At 35.8% G+C, this 22,558-nt stretch overlaps 1 protein-coding gene across 3 annotated transcripts in view; it reads right to left on the bottom strand.

Annotated features, from left to right (window-relative positions):
• Positions 1–22,558, bottom strand: part of raf1b (Raf-1 proto-oncogene, serine/threonine kinase b) — a 52,527-nt gene that overhangs the window by 17,598 nt on the left and 12,371 nt on the right. The window contains exons 1-4 of one of the 3 annotated variants that reach the window (XM_017358231.4): positions 21,806–21,995; positions 19,452–19,558; positions 3,488–3,717; positions 1,086–1,198 (exon numbers count right to left, since the gene is read on the bottom strand). In XM_017358231.4, coding sequence (XP_017213720.1) covers positions 1,086–1,198; positions 3,488–3,688 — 314 coding nt within the window. In that variant the 5' untranslated portion in view covers positions 3,689–3,717; positions 19,452–19,558; positions 21,806–21,995. 3 annotated transcript variants of the gene reach the window in all.

Raw genomic sequence — 22,558 nt, 5'->3', positions numbered from 1 at the left:
TGCAATTTGCATATTAATTTTAAATCATTATAATTACACATATGAACATATTGCTTCGAATGTACTAAATATTAACTTTATTTACTGTATATTTTCATATTTGGCCATAAATACATATATACATATATACATATACATACATATATATATATATATATATATATATATATATATATATATATATATATATATATATATATATATATATATATATATATATATATATATATATATATATGGTCAAATATGAAAATATATTTAGGAATAATCTGTCAATAAATAAATAAATCTGTAAAAGTTTAATTTAAAAAAATTATATATATATATATATATATATATATATATATATATATATATATATATATATATATATATATATATTTTTTTTTTTTAACAAATATTATTCCCACCCCAGCACAAATTAAAATTATATTTATTTAACAAAGAAAACCTAAATAAATAAAAATTACTAATGATAATAATAATAATAATAAATAAATAAAAATAATTATGTAATTAAAATGAATAAATTCTAAAAAAAAAAAATTTAAATAAAAATAAATAAAATAAAATAGAAAAATAAAACATCCGTACAGAATACGTATACTTATACAGAATATATATATATATATATATATATATATATATATATATATATATATATATATATATATATATATATATATATATATATATATTCACAGTATGTCTGATAACATTTTCTCTTCTAGAGAAAGTCTGATTGTTTTATTTTGGCTAGAATAAAAGCAGTTTTTAATTTTTTAAACACCATTTAGGGATAATTTTATTAGCCCCTTTAGGCTAATTTATTTTTGATATATGATCTAGAGAAACTGAGTACTATACTGGAAAATGAGCATCCATCAGCCAATAAAGATCTGTATTAATATAATGTTCAATTGTATTTATTTTATTATTTATTACAGGGGGGTTAATAAATGTTTACGTCCTTCATGTTGATGGCTTCATCCAAACAGTAAATGCATGATAGACACTGCTGTTAATGATATCACACATGTGGGTCGCTCTCATTGTATTATTTTATTTCATATTTCAGAACTTACGCAGAATGTTCCCGCTGAAGCTTGAAAACAGCACAGCATTCAGGCTGAAGACCTCGAACTTTCAGGGCTTTGATGAGACAGTTGCGCAGCGTCATTCCTGCTCGCACGTTCACCTATTTCAACACAATTTCAACATATTCAATAGAAATGAGCATGCATCCTGAGCTACACAGATCAACACATGGATATGAAAGCAACATTGCAGAGGGCATTGTGTTTTATTTAGCCATATTTTTGGTGGATCTGCAATCATTTGCTTGAATTAGTATTTTATTAATGTTTATTTAATTATTACTTGTATCAGTAATCAAACATTTTCCCTGAAGTTCTGACTGAAGTGAAAATAAGATCAGAATGAGTGCACTGCAGAGCACAATAATCCGCCAGTGGAGTGAGCAAAGGGTAAATAAATCTGGTTTTTGCTTTGAAATAAGATTGTTTTGCTTGTTGTAAGGAAAACTTAGCATATTATTTCGGAAAACAAGACAATACTTTTGGGTTTTATAGAAAATGCTTCATAGTAAGTCTGCGCGATATTGGAAAAATCTAATATTTCGAGTTTATTTTCGTGATATATACAGTTGAAGTTGTTCACCTACCAATTTTTTCTTCTTTTTAAATATTTCCCAAATAGTGTTTAACAGATTGAGGAAATGTTCACAGTATGTCTGATAATATTTGTTCTTCTGGAGAAAGTCTTATTTGTTTTATTTCGGCTAGAATAAAAGCAGTTTTTAATGTTTTAAACACCATTTTTTAAGGTCAGAATTATTAGCCCCTTTAAGCTATATATTTTTTCTGATAGTCTCCAGAACAAGTCATCGTTATAAAACAACTTGCCTAATTCCCCTAACCTGCCTAGTTACCCTAATTACCCTAGTGAAGCCTTTAAATGTCACTTTAAGCTGTATAGAAGTGTCTTGAAGAATATCTAGTCTAACATTATTGACTGTCATCATGACAAAGAGAAAATAAATCAGTGATTAGAGATGAGTTATTAACACTATTATGATTAGAAATGTGTTGGAGGAATCTGCTCTCTGTTAAACAGAAATTGGGGAAAAATAAACAAGCGGTCTAATAATTCAGGGGGGCTAATAATTCTGATATTAACTGTATATTGCAATATGAAACCAGTTCACCAGATGGTTTAAATAGTCCCATTCAATGTTTTTCAGGAGAGTCTAATAGTATTCAGGTACAGAAACTGAATAATCCCACTGCTTTTCTGACATCTCCATCTGAATGACTAAATTCATAAATCAAGTAAAAATGATTTGTTTTTGCTTTCAGATGTATGAGGTAGGACCAGACAGAATCTGCAGACATTGATTAATTTTAGGAGCATCGTAACTAAAAACTTAATATATGAAATAAAAAATAATACATTTTTAATTTTTACTTAATGTTTACAATGCAAATCATATTAGATCCACTTATTTGGTAAACAAAGCAAGTCTCTCATATAACAGATCTACTAAAATACCAACAATATTCCTTTACAAACTGTATTGCAAATAAATCAAATATTTTAATATTACATCACAATAATATTAGTGAAACTAATTAAAAAACTGAATAAATATAAATGTACACAAGTAAATACATAGACTCAATGATGGGCTAAAAAGCTGTGGAAATCGGCAGATTTCTGCACGCACAGATTGCATGTGTGTCTAGTAATAGGTCCAATTTAAGTTATTTTAAATCAAGTAAAAATATCTGATATGGGTTAAGTAAAATAATCTTGTTTTTACTTTGAAATTTTAATTTTTGGACTAAAAACAAGACAAAAATTCTCAAATATAATTAGGCGCAACTTTGCATATCCTGTGTCGTAGCTATTGCAAATAGCTAAAATGTGCACGTTGCCATTTTGATGCTGAAACGGTATACTGTGCAGCCCTGCTTCTTAGTTTAAGAATTTGTAGGTAACTGCACTTGAAACAAGACAAAAACGGTAAAAAAGCATTAGTCTAGATTTGAGTATATACTTAAGAATGTAAAACTAATAACTTTAAACTATATATTAGCATCTAAATAGTCTGTTTTAGTCAGTAAAATGTACAAAATGTCGTATTTGAACCCCTTGAGGAGACACCATCCTTGTAAAAATACATTTGTACCTTTATTTCAGATTACTAAACGATTTTAAATGAGTATGTTTTCTAATTCTGATGTACTTATTTAAAAAATAATGTTATAACATCCACATGAAATGAAGAGTTTTTATAGGAAATAAGCCTGATATCAAGCAGGATTGAGCTTACAGGTCTGTTGCTATGAATGATTTTTGAAGAGTGAAACTTTTGTCATGTCAAATCATCAGTAGTGGAATCCCCTTGACCCGAACCCAATGCAGTAATGTACACAGAACAGAGCCCTGGCTGTCTGAGTTTTACCACGGTGCGCTGTTTGTTGGGCAGGAAGACGCGGATGGTGCTGCTGGTCTTGGAGTCTGGGATTCTGCCATCGTCGGATAATCTACGGTACGGGAAGGTCTTGAGGATGCTGGGAGACATGCAGGAGTCCTCGAATACTGAGTCTTTACACCCGAAGCCGTGACTGCTGACGCTCTTCCAGGCCCCCTGAAAATGCTCCATCACTGCGGACAGCGGCTCACGGCACCGATCTGACAGCAAAAACACACACACACACACACACACACACACACACACACACAGACACAGACACAGACACACACAAACACAGACACACACAAAACATTCACTATACACTCGAGCTGTGCAATTAATCCAAACTCAGTTTCAATTTCCATTCTGGATTCCAGCGATTATCAACAAACTTCTATTAATGAGGATCATACAAATATTGCAGCATCTCTGCCGCATTTCCAGCAGGACTCATGTGTTCCTCTGCAAAGCTCAGATCACATCAAAATCAGTGAAAGCATGTACTGTCATGTGACTTTAGCAGTGTGGGACGAGCTTCAATAACTGATGTGTGTTCCAATCAATCAATCACTCACTCAATCACTCACTCACTCACACACACGCACGCACGCACACACACTCACTCACTCACGCAGTCATCTAAAGCGAGCGCTTTAATGCTTTCCAATCACACACACACACACACACACACACACACACACACCTGTCGTCATCTTAAAGTGAGCGCTTTAATGCTCACACACATGCAATAATGTGTCCAAACGCGAAGCTTAGTGATTATTCAGATTATAGCTCGTTTGTCATAACGAATGGAGCCTTACTGTACAGAGGTAATGAACCTATAAACACTCAGAGTTTCAGGCCAGGTTAACATGTGAAAATGTGAATGTTTGGAAATTAATCACCTATTAATTCTTCAAGCCACTGTTGATGGGATGAGCAACTAATACAATAATCTGAGTATTCCTAAAAGCTCTCTTAAAGATCATGATATACTGAATTATTTAACATCTGCATACATTTTCGTCCGTTTCTCAGTGAATACAGACAATAACTGTCGGTGCATTTACACTAAATACTTTTATTAAACCCTTCTATTCATTAAATGAAGAGTTTGGTCACTTAACATCTTTTAAAAAATAATACATTTAAACACAAAATAAAAGTGCGCTTTAGCCATTTGAAAATTCAAAAGGGTCTTGCTGTCAATTTCATAGCTTAGCGAATTTTAATAACCTAAATATAAATTAATTATAATATTAATCACAGTGTAGACTACTGTGGGGCTGTGCAGTGTCCAGCTAGACATTTTGATTAGGCTACATTTCAACCCCTAACTTCATTCATTCATTCATTTTCTTGTCGGCTTAGTCCCTTTATTAATCCGGGGTTGCCACAGCGGAATGAACCGCCAACTCATCCAGCAAGTTTTTACGCAGCGGATGCCCTTCCAGCTGCAACCCATCTCTGGGAAACATCCACCCACACTCATACACTACGGACAATTAAGGCTATCCAATTCACCTGTACCGCATGTGTTTAGACTGTGGGGGAAATCACAACACCCGGAGGAAACCCACGCGAACGCAGGGAGAACATGCAAACTCCACACAGAAACACCAACTGAGCCGAGGCTCAAACCAGCGACTTTCTTGCTGTGAGGCGACAGCACTACCTGAAAACTACCTGGAAACTAACTGAAAAACTAAAGTCAAATAGACTCAAATAAAAATTAAAATTAATTTAACAGCAAATTTCTTCTGCGCTTGTTCAGTTTAGAGCTCAAGATAGTTGTACTTAAAGAATTAGTAAACCAAAACATGAAATGAATAAGTCTGCTCGCCTTCATGTCATCCACTAGTCCAGTTTTTCTCCCGTGTGAGTTAAGAGTGCGCATTTATATGGCCGCAGTCTGACCTGACGTGAGGACCAGATCTCTGCACTATTACTTTAATTTCACAATTTTCCTATATGAATTGCTCATAGAATAAAATATCTACATGTGCGTTCTGAAGGACGGAACGACAGGAGTGTTAGTAATTAATGACAGAAAGTTTTCAGTTTTGAGTGAACTAATCCTTTATGGAAACACAATATTCACCCTTTTTTTGGTCATAATGCACGTTTATTTCAATCAATTACAGCTATTAAAAATGTTTGATTGATATTTCTCTGATCCCAGACATTGTGGTGAGTAGTTTTGGAAAACATTAACAGATATTTGAATATAATGCTGGACTTTCTCTGTGAATTCATGTTTTGAGTTTTCACTGCACATCCGTAACACAGGAACGGCTCAGATCTGCGAGCGGTGAACTGATTTAAGCTGAACACTGCATGTAACAAACACAGCGAGCTCATGTCTGAAAAGAGCACACGAAACACAATATATGGGTCAAAAATCACAGTTTCCTGCTCTCGTTACTCTGGAGCAGCTTTGAAGTGGGTATTGTTGTGTCGGTAATGCGAGTACGTGACCTCCAGCAATGAGTCGCTTTAAGTTCAGAAACAAGGTCGTCATTTAATGCCAGTTTCACTATCACTGTCCCTGTGAACTTTATTAAACAGCATTAATCAGAGCAAGATCGAGGACAAACAACTGCACACGACAAACACCAGCGTTCAAAAGAACATGCAAATAACTTCCAGATAATAATAATAATAATAACATGGTAATATATTATTATTATTCATCACACTTCTGCTTTACACTTTACAGAATCAACCCCATCAATCCAGTGATCAATTCTTAAACTCATCTAGTGAAACTGTATTCCTATCATAATATATAATGCAGAGTGAACTAATATTGCAATTAGGGAGTGCATACAATATAATCAACAATTTTAAATAATAAATGTAAAAATAATACTGCATATAGTGTTTATTGTATAGACAAATCAATCTAAATATTGTTATTAAATTAAAAACTATAGAATTTCCCAATTATAACACTCACACAGTCACAAGCCTTAAAAAACACCTGCAAAATACTTCATTATAATACAGATTAAACATTGCATATACTCGCGATGTGACTATTGTGAATGATCACATTGAAATATCGATGCTGAAATGGTATATTGTGCAGCCCTTACTGCATGGTTAGATTTCCCCACGATCGTGCAGCCCTGAATCCAACGAATGAAACATCTTTAAATGTGTTTTAAATTTTATTTACTCACACTCAATTCATCTGCTGCACACAAAACAATATATTACTCTGGAGAATGCTGGAAACAAGCAGAGATTGTCTTCCATATAGGAACAAAAACAACACTGTGACAGTCAATTTTCCAGCATTCTTCAGACTATCTTCCTTTGCGTTGATCAGAAGAGACTCGAACAGGTTTGAATTCAGCGGATGATGATAACAGAATTTTCATTTTTAGGTGACGTATCCCTTTAATTTAACGTGTTGCGAGTGGTTTGTGTGTAATGCCTTGTGAAATTTAGCGATTGTGCAATTTCTGAGAGAATAAATGTTTTAATAATTTCTCTGTGTAGATGCTGAATTCAAGGGCACCTATTCTGCCCCTTTCTACAAGCTGTAAATGCGTCTCTGCTGTCTGTATAGTGTGTGTGTGTGTGTGTGTGTGTGTGAGTTTGAGCTGAGAATACACACAGATGATGTTCTCCAGCTCTCTGAAACTGACCCGTTCAGGCTTTGATCCTAACTGTGGCGTTTTGGTGACTGTCGCTTTAAATGCAAATGAGATTGTGTTTATTTCAGAAGAGGGCGGAGCTACAGACAGCTGTGCGTCACCATAATGATGTGAAGGACGGTTTTCTGCTAGATATACTGTTGCCCAAAAAGCCTAAATAAGATAGTTGTTAAAGCAATGCATATATACTGCAGGAGCGGTAAAACAGAACATTTTTGCAGTTTTAAAACCTTTTAAAACCGGTTATCACCTCCCGCCCACCGCTTATAAAAGTGATTTTTGCATAATAAATGCCCTTCAAAACCGCCTGCCTAAAAATGGAAAGACAATTACAGGAAGATTAAAAGGTAGTGATGTGACGTCGTGCGCTCGAAGCATGTATCAAAAAAACTATACATCTCGCAGTGAAGCAGAGTAGCTTGATTGGTTTTGCCATCATCACGTGATCAGTGACGTCCGAAGCTTCATTTTCGCCTATACCCACATGACTGCTTCCAGTTTTAATCATGGGTTAGTAAAGTGTATAGCGAGAGATTAGGCGTCGATTACATACATTTCTACTGTTTCAAAGCCCCACACACCAGTAACTAAATTAAAATACAATAGTAATTAATATTAAAAAGAACCATACTAAAGTGTATTAGTGTATTTTTTTACAACTATCTTTAAAGAAAAACCCTGCATATCGTAGTATAGTGTTTAAGAGAGGCCAGCTGGCGGGTGCAGCCCAAAGCATCGCTCAAATAGTCTCCTCCCAGAGCATTCGCCTCCCATGCAGGAAACGCTGGTTCCATTCCTGCTTGGAACGGGACTAGTTGGAACACGACAATTGTTAGTATTTTTTAATAACTTGGATTGTACCAGTCATACCTCATGTGTAAAAACTACAGTAATTGAGTAATTTGTTTATATTCCTGTTGTTGAATTACGACATGAATGAGTCGGTCAGTTGCGAACGTTTGGCATTATTGCAACACAGTGCTTTCCCACACTTTAACCAGAAGAGGTCCTCATCGAGCTCTGATTTGTAAAGCTTCGAGTAACAAACCTTTTTCCGATACAATTGGGTCGAGCGCTTAACCGGTTCAGAAAGCTTCATTTCACCATCACTATTAAAATTGCAGTATGTAAGTTTGACACCCAGTGGTTGAACTAGGTATTGCACTTCTAGTTTAAAACACACACAAGTGCAGGTTGCCAGATTGACGACATCAACAGGAGCAAGCTTGACTGTCGAGGTGAAGGCTGATTTAAGTCCTGTTCTAAATTAAAGTAATTGTGCACGATAGAAGGAATACTTCCCATATTAAAAGGAGTTTCTGTTCTAAACAACACCTGAAATTTATACTTTAGAAACTGCTTCTGTTTCTGACATGTGAATGATTAGCTCATGTACAGAGCTCATGTGCTTTAGTCAGGGTTAAACACTAATAAAGTGAGTCTGACATGAAATTTATTGCCGTACTACTGACAGCAGCAGCAGATAGTTCAGCTCAGATCTGGAGAATAGAATAAAGCGTCTGAACTGAACTTCAGAACTGAGACTCAGAGCAAACCAACACATATCAGTGATTCAGCATCTACATGTTCAAGAGCTGTAATATGAATTCATTGTGTTGGAGTGCAGTGAGTGCACTATTCTGAATGGCTGTATTTAAATGTTTCTGTTGTGTTGGGTCAGGTCCAATTGCTCATCACTGCATATCTCGTCACGTAGTGTGTTGTTAGGACACTGGGTTACAATGTAATAGGGGTGTCAAAATGAATCGTTTCTTCGGTGCACCGCAATGCAGACGCGGACAATTCGGTATCGGTTCATTAATAATCAAAACCGGTTATTACTGACGTCATTTACCTAAGAACTGCTGCTGTGAAGAAAATAAATCTGTGTATGAAAAGCACCATCAATGCACCGTGATGCACAGAAATATCAAAATGAACCGAATCGATGGCATGACAGGGTTCAACGCTAGGGATTTTTTTCTACTGGCCCGATCGGGCAAGTGGTTCAGATTTTTACTTGCCCTGCCAAAATTTTCTCTGGCCCCACCAAAAAAAGAAGTTAGCCATTTAGTTATTCAGCATAACTTTTCTTTAAATACAACGAACAATTTAAAAATTATTTAATTTAAATACAATACTGATTAGATTACTTAAAGTGAATTGTTAAATGTGTGGTTTAGTTTAATTATTTAGTGGACAATTTTATGTTTTTTGTTTGTTTAAAATCCACCAAAATTCCTAATTTTATAAGCAGGCTCATTACATCAGTCTATAATACTGTCAGTATTTTTATTATTCATTTATTTGTAAGTCTTAATTTAAAATGTATTTCACTTCTTGTTCTTGCTTGATCCATCAACATAATAATCATATTAGCCGCACGAATCGCGCTTACTGGGCAAACAAGTTCTGAAACAAACGTTTGGGCATGAAAGCACGCAATTGACAAACAGTCGCAGCCAAATTAAACTTTAGTGACAAAGCAGCACTGGCCACTATCGGGCCAGTAACCATTCTGTATACTGTCCCAAGCGTCTTGCACACTGGCCCCGGGCCAGAGGACAGTCCTTATTGTTGAGCCCTGCATGATAATCGTAACCGAACCGTGAGACTAGTGTAGGTTCACAGCTCTACGATGTAACCTGCATCCTAATATTTAGATTAATTGCTAATTACTAACCATCTCATGTGGAATCTGCATCTCATTTCAGAGTCTGCTACAGTCCACCAGAGGTCGCATTTCAGCTGCGGACTCATGCTTTAAGAGCTTTCATGACTGAATGATTGAAACTCTCTGTTTTTCCACAATCTGGCAACCCGAGGTGCTGAAATATAACTAGCTAAACTGGCATTGGGCGAATTAAAGAGACCAAAACAAAGACAGCCGCTCTGGCAATAACGCACATGTTCACAGCAGAATATCTGACTCCAGCATTGAGTCTCAGTAATGTTCCCTGAGCATGATTCTGAATATCTGCACACACATGATGCTGTGTTTATGTTTGAGAAGAGTCAAAAACTCACACACAGCACAATTAAAGCACTTCCAATTGACCAGAACAGGATTATTTCCATTGTTCTACAGGCCACAGCCCTGTTGAGGCGAGAAACTCTGATCATCCATCTGACAAGAAGAGCAGAAATGCAGATGGTGAGAGATAAAGAGTCATGCAGGAACTGACAGAGCTGCGTGTGTGTGTGTGTGTGAGGAACAGCAGAAACACAAGTGCTGGATCACACTTTACTATATCTACAGTATACTTCACACTCATGGCAGGGTTTAATATAGGACTGCACTATATATTCAAACAGTATCGGTAATAACATGAGCAATTTCCCTATTGCAACAACAAATTTCATTTATTTTTTTGAAACTGCAATAATTCTGAGGCTTTCTGAATGCATTGGAATTCCTACTTGGATGGATTCGGAGCAGGGCAGCACAATATAATCACTAAATGATCATTCATTCATTCATTTTTCTTGTCGGCTTAGTCCCTTTATTAATCCAGGGTTGCCACAGCGGAATGAACCGCGCATGCTTTTATGCAGCGGATGCCCTTCCAGCCGCAACCCATCTCTGGGAAACATCCACACACACACACACTCATACACTGCGGACAATTTAGCCTACCCAATTCACCTGTACCGCATGTGTTTGGACTGTGGGGGAAACCAGAGCAACCGGAGGAAACCCATGCGAAGGCAGGGAGAACATGCAAACTCCACACAGAAACACCAACTGAGCCGAGGTTCGAACCAGCGACCCAGCGACCTTCTTGCTGTGAGATGTCAGCACTACCTACTGCGCCACTGCCTCTCGCCCCCACTAAATTATCATTATCACAATATTACTATATGCTAGGCGTGGGCAGTACAGCCAAATATTTATTTTACGGTACTGATATCTTTCAACAACATTACATATTTTCCCAGTATTGTGCTTGTTTGGCCAACTCATCATACATTAAAGGGCACTTATTATTCAAAAATCACTTTTATAAGAGGTTTCAACCAAGTTGTGCGTCTGTCAGCGGAGTGTGAGTATCTCCAGCAGCCTCCAATGTTCATTAGTGCAAATCAGACTCTGCAGAAACACTGTGATTGACATTCTCCTGCTGTACGTGTCATCAGAGGGGGAAAGCCCCGCCCACTAGTGCTCATCTCTCCATCTCATTAGCATAATCAGCAGGCCTGAGTGAGAAGCAGCCGTCTGTCCATTAGCCATTAGAGTGTTTGAGCTGCTGAAGATGATGTCAGCATAGACTAAGAGGATTATAGATGTGGAGTTCTAGATGAACAGGAGCGACATAGACTGACAGAAGCATCAACACACACTCACACTGAAGCACACATGCACACCTGACCAGCACTCACAACACACACACTTGCTGTTGTACATTTGTCACTATGGGGATGCAGAGCCATCTGTAGCTCCGCCCTCTTCTAAAAAGAGCACAATCTCATTTGCATTTAAAGCGACAGTCACCAAAACGCCACAATTAGAATCAAAGCCTGAACAGGTCAGTTCCAGAGAGCTGGAGAACATTACCTGTGTGTATTCTCAGCTCAAACTCACACACATTCTAGACACAGCAGAGACGCATTTACATCTTGTTAAAAAGCATAATAGGTGTCGTGTAAGTCTCAGTGTTCGCAGGCAGCACTGAGGGATTTTGCATCAGCTGCTCAGTGTTTAAATGAGCTCATTCTGCTGCTGATCCTTCATTGTTCTGCCTTCAGGAACCTGTTGAGCAGGTCTGTGCAGCTGCGAGAGACACGTTCACGGCTGATCTGACTGATTTGGCAACACGATTAATTGTTGATCCTCCAGCTTATGTGTAGCATGTAATAATGCAACGTCAATGTCATTATCGAGTAAGTAATAATCTATACATTTCACAAGGTGTCAAATTCATCAATCATAACGCCACAACATTGTGAAGGAATCTAACAAGGCCTGTCTGTGGGTCAAAGATGAAAAGGGGATATCCAGCAACGAAACAGTAAAATCACAAAAAGAAAATAAACAAATTCATATATTCTCCCGCATGATTTACACTAGATATTCACTCAAGTCAGATAGTTTAAGCACCAAAACCCTTGTCCTGCAGATACTGTGTGAAATGCTGGCTTCCGCATGATTCCTTCATGTTGTCCCAACACAAATCATTTAAACAAAATCTTAACAGTTTTCACAAAATTAAGTTGATAGAACATAAAACAATTAAGTTGTCCCTCAAAAAACTCTGTTTTGTGTTGATTCAGCTCCCTTTAAATAGGTCATTTAAACAAACAGCAAAAATAATCTTTAGGACAATGATCATTTGATGATATTAAAAACTCTATTAAGGGATCACAGAGGTTTAAGTAAGATTTCATTTTATTATTATTTGTTTGATTGTTTTAATTATTACTATTATTACTACTACAGGCGGCATAGTGGCGCAATGGGTAGCACAATCGCCTTACAGCAAGAAGGTCGCTGGTTTGAGTCTCAGCTGGGTCAGTTGGTGTTTCTGTGTGGAGTTTGCATGTTCTCCCTGTGTTGGCGTGGGTTTCCTCCGGGTGCTCCGGTTTCCCCCACAGTCCAAACACATGCGCTATAGGGGAAGTAGGTGAGCTAAATTGTCTATAGTCAGGGCCAGACAGAATCTGCAGACATTTTTTGCTATTTCTGTGTAGAATTTTGTAAAAAAAAAATCTGCGGATTAATGCAGAATTATTTTGGGAGTTTTGTTACTAAAAACACAATATTTTAATTGAAAATAATAACATTTTAAGTTTAATGTTTACAATGCAAATCCATCTAAATCCACTTATTTGGTAAGAAAATCTTCTAAGACTTTTATCATATATATGTACTAAAAGACAGAAAATATGACTTTACAAACTGTATCGTAAATAAATCAAATCAACTTTCATATTAGTCAGTATTATTACTGAAATTACTAAAAAAACTGAATAAATATAAATGTACACACATTTACACAAGTAAATAGACTACATGATGTGCTAAAAATCTGCGGATTTCTGCACGCACAGATTCCATGTGGGCCTATCCATAGCGCATGTGTGTGAATGAGTGTGTGTGGATGTTTCCTAGTGATGCATTGCAGCTGGAAGGGCATCCGCTGGTGCTGGAAAAATTGGTGGTTCATTGCACTGTGGTGATCCCTGATTAATAAACGAACTATTAAGCCAAAAAAAAAACTAATTAATTAATTATTTCAAGTGGCGCAGTAGGTAGTTCTGTCGCCTCACAGCAAGAAGGTCGCTGGTTCGAGCCTCGGCTGGGTCAGTTGGCATTTCTGTTTAAAGTTTGCATGTTCTTCCTGCGTTTGCGTGGGTTTCCTCCGGGTGCTCCGGTTTCCCCCACAGTCCAAACACATGCGGTACAGGTGAATTGGGTAGGCTAAATTGTCCGTAGTGTATGAGTGTGTGTGTGTTTCCCAGAGATCGGTCGCGGCTGGAAGGCCATCCGCTATGTAAAAAAGTGCTGGATAAGTTGGTGGTTCATTCCGCTGTGGCAACCCCGGATTAATAAAGGGACTACATCAAAACGAAAATGAATGAATGAATTATTATTTTCATTCTTTGCGTGAATTGTTAGTCAAAATAAATGTCATACTTCAATATTTAGAAGTATAGATTCACAGGCAATATTAGACTATTTTAACAGATACATAACAAAAAAACAACAACTAAGAATCCATCTACGATTTTAAAATGCACCCTTTAACATAATCCATCTTTACAGCAAAAGGTCTCGTACTCAGAAGTCTTCTTTACAGGTTAAATGGCTGCACATATTGCATCAGAATATATGATGGTAATTGAGCAGCGTAATTAAAGCCATTAGACTAGAGCTGAATGCCTGATATGAGAAGGAGCACTCAAGCCAACCACAATAACAGCAGACACACATCTGCAATACACTCATGCAGATTCAATATATAATAAACACCAAGGTTTACACTATTGGCCAACATTCATGAGTCAGCAGACAGTCAAAAACATATTAATCAAGCATCTGGGTAATGCTAAAAACAAACGGGTTACATCCAACATCTCACCCTCGTTTGCTTTAAACTAAATTTGATTGAACAGAGATCTGTGCGTCTGAGATTTATATATATATATCACTTTTAAACTGTGGGACAATGAGGAGGGTTATTAATATTTCATGGTAGCCATAGCTCAGATGATATTAAATGTCAGCCAGTAACATTTCATTTGTTTTAAAAGACTGTTAATATAAACCTGTCTTCCACTAAACTCTAAATCTGACTAATTTTATACAACAAAACACACATAAAGAACATTTTAACACTCGTGTTTTGATTTAGCCAGTTACCAACGTTAGTTTATGTGGCTAGAGCTTTAACAGACACTCGCTTCATATAAATGCTAACAACAAAACACGTCAGAATACAAACGGAAAGAAATGCTAATAAATATTAGCATTACGAGCTTTAGCAGCGTTACGCGAGTTAGTAAGATGAGCTCATTCAGAGAACTCTTCAGTACACTTTACACAAACAAACACAACAAACACCACCCGCGACTGCTGTCTTCAACACAACAGCAAACATCTGCACTTCGTCTCGAATAAACGCCACAAGATCAGCACACCAAAACAATCGACATGTAATAAAGAGCAGACGAACCGGGAGAGTCGAGCTCCACTCACCAGAGAAAGTTGTTGAATTGTTGATCCGCCATGATTATCGAGACTGAGGAAAGTGTGACGTCAGAGTGATGTCATCGCTTTCGTCGCCGCAAGACTTTCGTCTGATCTTTAAAATTGACCGATAAACATATTCGTGATATTTTTCAGGAGCAAAATAAAATTACTCCTAGAGGCAAATTGTTCTGGAACTCTATTATAGTTCATATCATTTGGAAAAGAGTCTGGTTAACCCCCTAAAATGCACTATTAATAATAAAATTAAGGACATTCATTTTAAAACACTACCAAGTGAAATGGTTATTATCAAAGTACATTGAAATGGAGGATTTCTGTGGTTTCTGCAATGTGGATAAAGAGAGCCTTTGTAAACAATTTCTGTAAGCATCCAGCAAAGTGGTTCTCTAACTTTTTTTCATCAAGTGCCACCTCAGAAAATAATGCCACCATAATGAGCAGTACTGAAATACAGTGGAGGTCCAGTAAAGCAGCTACAGCGCTGTTCAGTTCAAAAAAGAGGCAGATTCATTCCTGTTATTAAGAATATTATTGTCAGCCACTTTAAACATTATAAATAGTGTGACGTTAACACTGTGCTGTGCTTATATATAATAAAATAAGAAAATAAAAATAAAAACGTCAACATTTAAATTAAAATGTGCTTTTAAAAGTTAAAAACGATAGGTTACTGTTCTTAAAAAGTATATATAAAAAAGAAAAACTCTTGTACTTAAATGTAAAGTATGACATCATATTCATATATGAATCATTTGAAGTAGCATGTACATATGACATATTGGATTCCTCCACATACCACTAGAAGGAAACCCACCACAGTTTGAGAACCATTGCTCTTGCCAAATATATATTTTAAAAAGACAAAATTTAGTTATTGTTTTACATTAAAATATTTATTTTTTATTAAAAAACAAATCCAACAAATGTCCTGAATATACTGTTAATCTTTAAAAAAAAAAAAAGTTGAAGTCTGAATTATTCACCCCCCTGTTTATTTTTTTCCCTTAATTTCTGTTTAATGGAGAGCAGCACCATTAATTATTCAGCACATTTCTAATCATAACAGTGTTAATAACTCATCTCTAATAACTGATTTATTTCCTCTTTGTCATGATGACAGTAAATAATATTAGACTAGATATTCTTCAAGACACTTCTATACAGCTTACAGTGACATGTAAAGGCTTACCTAGGGTAATTAGGCAGGTTAGAGTAATTAGGCCTAACAAATGAATTACTTTGTCCTTAAAATGGTGTTTAAAAAACTTAAAACTCCTTTTATTCTAGCCGAAATAAAACAAATAAGACTTTCTCCAGAGGAACAAATATTATCAGACATACTGTGAACATTTCCCTGCTCTGATAAAAATCATTTGGGAAATAAAAAAGGAAAAGTTCAAAGGGGGTTTAATAATTCTGATTTTAACTGTATTTGCTAAATTATCTAATAAGGTCTGAGGTACCGTTCATGTCAATAATTCATTAGAAATGCAAGTTAGCATCCCAAAGTTCAATGCTTATAGTTACTGATTTAAACTACCTCCTAATAACAGACAGCACTAATTAATCTTCCATCCCATTTAGGAAGACACTAAACAAAATACACACGATATGGGCCAGTGTATAAGGGAATGACTTGTACTTTTGACTTTATTGACATTTCAGTGGTTTGAAATAATAATATAATGTATAAGAGAGAATAATATGTAGAGAAATAAGTGTGTAGAATAAGAGTAAATGTGCTGCAGTTTATTACAAGGCTTCTGTAGCGTAATGTACAACACCAACACACACAATACAGCACTGCACACTATTACACATGCAGAACACACACTCTTTTACACACTTTTACAGGTTAAAAGTTGTTAGAGAAAAGGTCAAGATCCCATAATGCAACTCAAACACAGAAAAAAACAGGGGAAATAAAAATATTAGTCAGAAAATGTGGAAAACTGCTGATTTACAGATGTTGTTTAACAGTGCATGAGCAAAACATTCAGGAAATGGTGACAAGAAAATACTTCAACAGTTGAAATGCTGATTTGCATGATCAGGGCAATAATTAATCCATTTCAATCAGCTGTACATGTTGAAAATCTGCAGCCTGAAGGAGATCTTGTGTCTATATTCAGTACTTTCATACTATAATATATTACAATTTACAGTTGGATTTGAACCCCATGCTTCATATCTCATTCACATACTCATTTATTGTTGTTTATAACCATACACTGAACTGCTCCATATGTAAATTGGATTAAATGTCACAAATTAGTCACAAAATTCAAGTTCTAGCGGCAGATTTATTTTGTAAGTGTGTCTGATTTCTATGCCAGAGACATTGATGCAAAGCTGCTTGTAAAACAGATAAACACTCTGCAGCAGATATGAAGAGTCCACTGGGTCTGACGGACAAGGAGAAACTCTGAGAAGAGGAATAAAATATTGCTCTCAGATTATTTTCCATGAGATTATTACAGCAATGGAAATTAATAAGCATTAATGTCCTGGCAAAATTAAGCAGCCCTATGTACTAGGCCTATATATGACGTGTCAGTAATTATATAGGTTACTGTTGACTTGGCAGCACGGGGGCTCAGTGGTTAGCACTGTGACCTCACAGCAAGATCACATTTTCGAGCCTCAGCTGGGTCAGTTGGTGTTTCTGTGTGGAGTTTGCATGCTCTCCTTGTGTTGGCATGGGTTTTCTCCAGGGTTTTAGTCCCAACACATGCTCTATTGGGGAATTGATGAACTAAATTGGCGTGAATGAGAGTGTATGGGTGTTTCCCACGACTGGAAGGGCATCCGCTGCATAAAACATATGCTGGAATAGTTGGCGGTTCATTCTGCTGTGGCGGCCCTTGATAAATAAGGGTCTATAAGCTCAAGAAAAATAAAGTGATCAACCCTGTTCCTGGAGATCTGCCTTCCTGCAGAGTTCAGCTCCAACCCTGATCAAGCACACCTGAACCAATTAATGAGGACCTGAACAGCACTTGATAATTACCGGCAGGTGGGTTGCAGCTGAATTCTGCAGGATGGGAGATCTCCAGAAACACGGTTGGCCACCCCTGAACCAAATGAATAAATAAAACTAAGTTATGGCGCCATCTGCTGTTAAAACTAGGATAAAGGATAGGATAACAACATATATTTTTATTTTAGAATTTTGAGAATATTTAGAAAGACTGAAATGATAAACAACATTTTTAACAGGTAATTTAACAGTTTATATCCTCTGTAGTGGAATAATTTGTATTAACACGACTATAAATTATATAGAGAAAAATATTTATACATCACAAACATTTTCTGATACTGCCAAAATATGTGACATTAATTCATTTTCTTTTCGGCTTAGTCCCTTTATTAATCTGGAGTGGCCACAGCGGCATGAACCGCCAACTTATCCAGCATATGTTTTTATGCAGCTGATGCCCTTCCAGCCGCAACCCATCTGTGGGAAACATCCACACACAAACACTCACACACTACGGACAATTTAGCCAACCCAATTCACCTGTACCACATATGTTTGGACTGTGGGGGAAACCGGAGCACCCGGAGGAAACCCACGCGAACGCAGGGAGAACATGCAAACTCCACAAAGAAATGCCAAGTGACCCAGCTGAGGCTCGAACCAGCGGCCTACTTGCTGTGAGGCGGCAGCACTTCCTACTGCGCCACTGCATCAACAAAGTGGCTTTTTATTTGTTTATAAATTAATTAAATAATAGTTTTTTTATTGATTTATTTAATTATAGTTATTTGTTCGTAATTTATTTTTTATTTTTTATTTTAATTTATGTTTTATGTATTTATTTATACATTTTTATTTGTTCATTAAATAAATAATTATTTTTTTTATGTATTTATTAACTAATATTTATTTGTGCTTTTTTGTTTTTTGTTCTTCAACTAATTAAATAAAAATATATATTTAATAAATCAGCATGACCCAGAAGTCTGAAGCATGACCCTGAGACTTTGATCAGTGTGTTGCCCCTCAGCCTGAAACTGAATATTGAGTAGGGGCGGGGCTTTCTTTTGTGAATCACAAAAACTCTAAAAGGGGCGTGGCTCAAGCTATAGTGGTTACAGATAAGTCAACAGATAAGCACCGCCCACTTCAGAACCAGACACTCAGAATTTGATTAAAGATGACCAAAACAACCCTTTTAATTGAGTGGATTAACCTGCATGTGTTAGTCATTCACCTACAGAGGAACAATGTGCGCTAGCTAGATAAACAGTGTGCATTTAGATTTCAGATATATAGATGAACAGGTATTAATACTAAACTGTTTTATATTTGTACATCCATTAATATTTGAGCAATGACAACTTGTTTTATTGTTTCCCTGCATGCTAATTTAAATATATTCAGAGTGAAAGGGCATGCAAATATGACTTCATAACAACATTAGCTCTATTGAACTGACTGTGAGCAATACTTTAAGTCATTGGATGATGATTTGATTTCACTATTTTTCTGAAATAAGGAGAAAGTCCAGATGTGTGAATATAAACCCAAATTGACCCCAGCCGCTGTTTGAGTGTATGCCATACTCACTAAAGTCAAGAAGAGCTGCTGAAATCTATCTCAGATTATCTCCTCATATCCAGCCATATATCCAGCAGACGCTCTCCTTCATCATTTCTCTCCGCACCCATTCTCTACTGCAGGGGAAGACAAATCATGTGGGCCTTTATTTACTGTGTAAATCCCACAAAATGGCACTTGTGCTCAGAAATGGTGCAGTGGAGCAGATCAGATGGAGGAGGCTTTCTCTGAATAAATCCCAGGACGTCTCAAATGCACTCACTCATAGAGACAGAGGCGGGGACAACACACCGCAGGAGTGTGTGTGTGTGTGTGTGTGTGTGTGCCACAGATTTAAGGTATTCCCTCACGTTCGCATCATCTGACAACAACACACCAAACAAAGCTGAAAACCACGTCTGATCACTATTTGAGCTACGAGTGTTTATTTATTTATATTTGTTAGTTTATTGATTATTTATTTTAATTATATATATATATATATATATATATATATATATATATATTTTTTTTTTTTTTTTTTTTTTTTTTTTTATATATAATATTTTATATATAACTTTATAAGTATAACTTTATATATATTGTATTACTTATGTTTATTTATTTATAGTTATTTGTTTGTTTATTTTTTATTAATGTACTTATGTTCATTCATTCATTTTCTTCAGCTCAGTCCCTTTATTAATCTGGGGTCGCCACAGTGGAATGAACCAACAACTATTCCAGCATATGTTTTACGCAGTGGATGCCCTTCCAGCTGCAACATCCATACACACTCATTCACACTACAGACAATTTGCCTTACCCAATTCACCAATACCGCATGTCTTTGGACTTGTGAGGGAAACCGGAGCACCTAGAGGAATATGTAAATATGTATTTATATTTATTTGTTTATTAAATAATTATTTTTTGTATTTTATTAATATTTACTAATAATATAATTATTGTATTTATTTTTATTTATGTATTTATTTATTTATATTTAGATGTTTGTTTGTTATTAGTTCATTAATTAAAATTTTTTTATTATTTTTTTTATTTATTTAATTTTATTTGTTTATTAATTAATTATATTATTGATATTAATTATATTATTGATATTAATATATATAATTTATTATATATTTTTATATTTATGTATTTATTCATTTGTTTGTTTATTAGTGGCTAAAAATATTTAATTTTTATTTTTATTCATTTTTATTTATGTAATTGTGTAATTATATTTGTTCGTTTATTAAATAATAATTAATAATATTGTATTATCGTAATAATGTATTAATATATATTAATAATATTATTAATTAATTACATTTTTATTTATTTTAATTTAGATGTTTTTTGTTTGTTATTAGTTAATTAATTAATCTTTTTGACTTCATTATATTTATTTATTTGTTTGTTATAACAATATTCCTAAGGTATTTCCTGTGTAACATTTTTAACCTCCAAAGTTTCCAATAATCAAAAAAGGTCCACATATTTATAAATAATGTTATTTATCATTAAGATATGATTAAATTGCCTCCTGTTGTTATTAAATAGTTTGGCGACAAGGAGGAAATCCTCTTGGCCCAGTGACATTGCAGCACTGAAATGGTCTATAAAGCTAATAAAATAATCAAAATTAAATCTGAAACCATTCAAATGCAACTTGCTGCAGCTGTAACTCACATTCGAGACATTTTTATGCAACTCACATGCACTCATAGTCTCATTTGCTTGCTAATGTTTATATCTAAATTATGTAATTAAAATCTCAACATATGCACACTCATACACTCCGGCCAGTGTAGTTGATCAGTTCCCCTACACCGCATGTGTTTGGACTGTGGGGGAAACTGGAGCACCCAGAGGAAACCCATGCCAACACGAGGAGAACATGCAAACTCCACACAGAAATTGACCCAGCCGAGACTCGAACCAGCAACCTTCTTACTGTGAGGTGATGACACTATCCCACTGTGCCACCATGAAGCCTCCATTTCTGAACACAATATTTTTAATAACTCGATTCAACTGATGTATTTTCTCTTTGTCATGATGACAGCACATAATATTAGACTGGATATTCTTCAAGACACTAGTGTTCAGCTTAAAGTCACATTTAAAGGGGCTAATAATATTAACCTTAAAGATTGCTTTATAAAGTAGGCAAACTATAAGATAAGACTGTCTCTAGAAGAAATGAACTGTGACAGGAAACACTGTGAAAATCTGAATAATCTGAATAATTTCCTATTTAACTGTCTGTGTGTGTGTGTGTGTGTGTGTGTGTGTGTGTGTGTGTGTGTGTGTGTGTGTGTGTGTGTGTGTGTGTGTGTGTGTGGAGAGTGTAACGCTGCAGATATGCAAACCACCTTAAGATGAGCAGATGCAGAGCTGGACGTATTGATTGAGGGAGACGAGCTGGAATATTCTGCTCCATCAGTGGAGAAATACTGCTGTGAAAACACCAGGACAGCACTCTCTGTGACTCTTACACACACACACACACACACACACACACACAGATTTTGTGAAAAGTAAAACTATCAACGTGGAAAACTTGGAGAAAGGCTGTCGAAGGAGAGGAGATAGAGATTGCTGACATTGTTTTTGCCTCCTATTTGACAGGAGTTCCAGACTCTCCCGCACCGCTGACTCTTCATGCTGCTGTGGCCATGAATGTCCATCTCAGAGTTTTCAGCACAGTCATGCTTTCCCTGCTCTCAGACACAGATGGAGCAGAGATTCAGGATTCAGTTTATGAGTCAAATATAGCGAGTGAGTTCATCCATTCAATCATTAAGAGTCGCCACAGTGGAATGAACCAAACATTGCAGATTAAAACAGCAATGAGTACATTCATAAAGTCACTATATAATGCATATATACACACAGACAAGAAGGAAAAACCCACACAATTACAATTCTGCTAAACACATAAACAAGTAAGAAAGAGAAAAAGACTAATATGAGGATTAAGAAGATGATGACAGAGGGAAAAATAGCATTAAAAAAATAAATAAATAAACAATACACACACCTGTACATTCATCTCTCTATCTGTCCTCAGACTCTTCTGTCTCTGCAGGTGCCATAAACACACACTCACACACACACACACACAC

The sequence above is a fragment of the Danio rerio genome, chromosome 11, assembly GCF_049306965.1.
Source record: "Danio rerio strain Tuebingen ecotype United States chromosome 11, GRCz12tu, whole genome shotgun sequence".
Lineage (NCBI taxonomy): Eukaryota > Metazoa > Chordata > Actinopteri > Cypriniformes > Danionidae > Danio > Danio rerio.
This window is presented reverse-complemented; position numbering and strand designations above follow the sequence as displayed.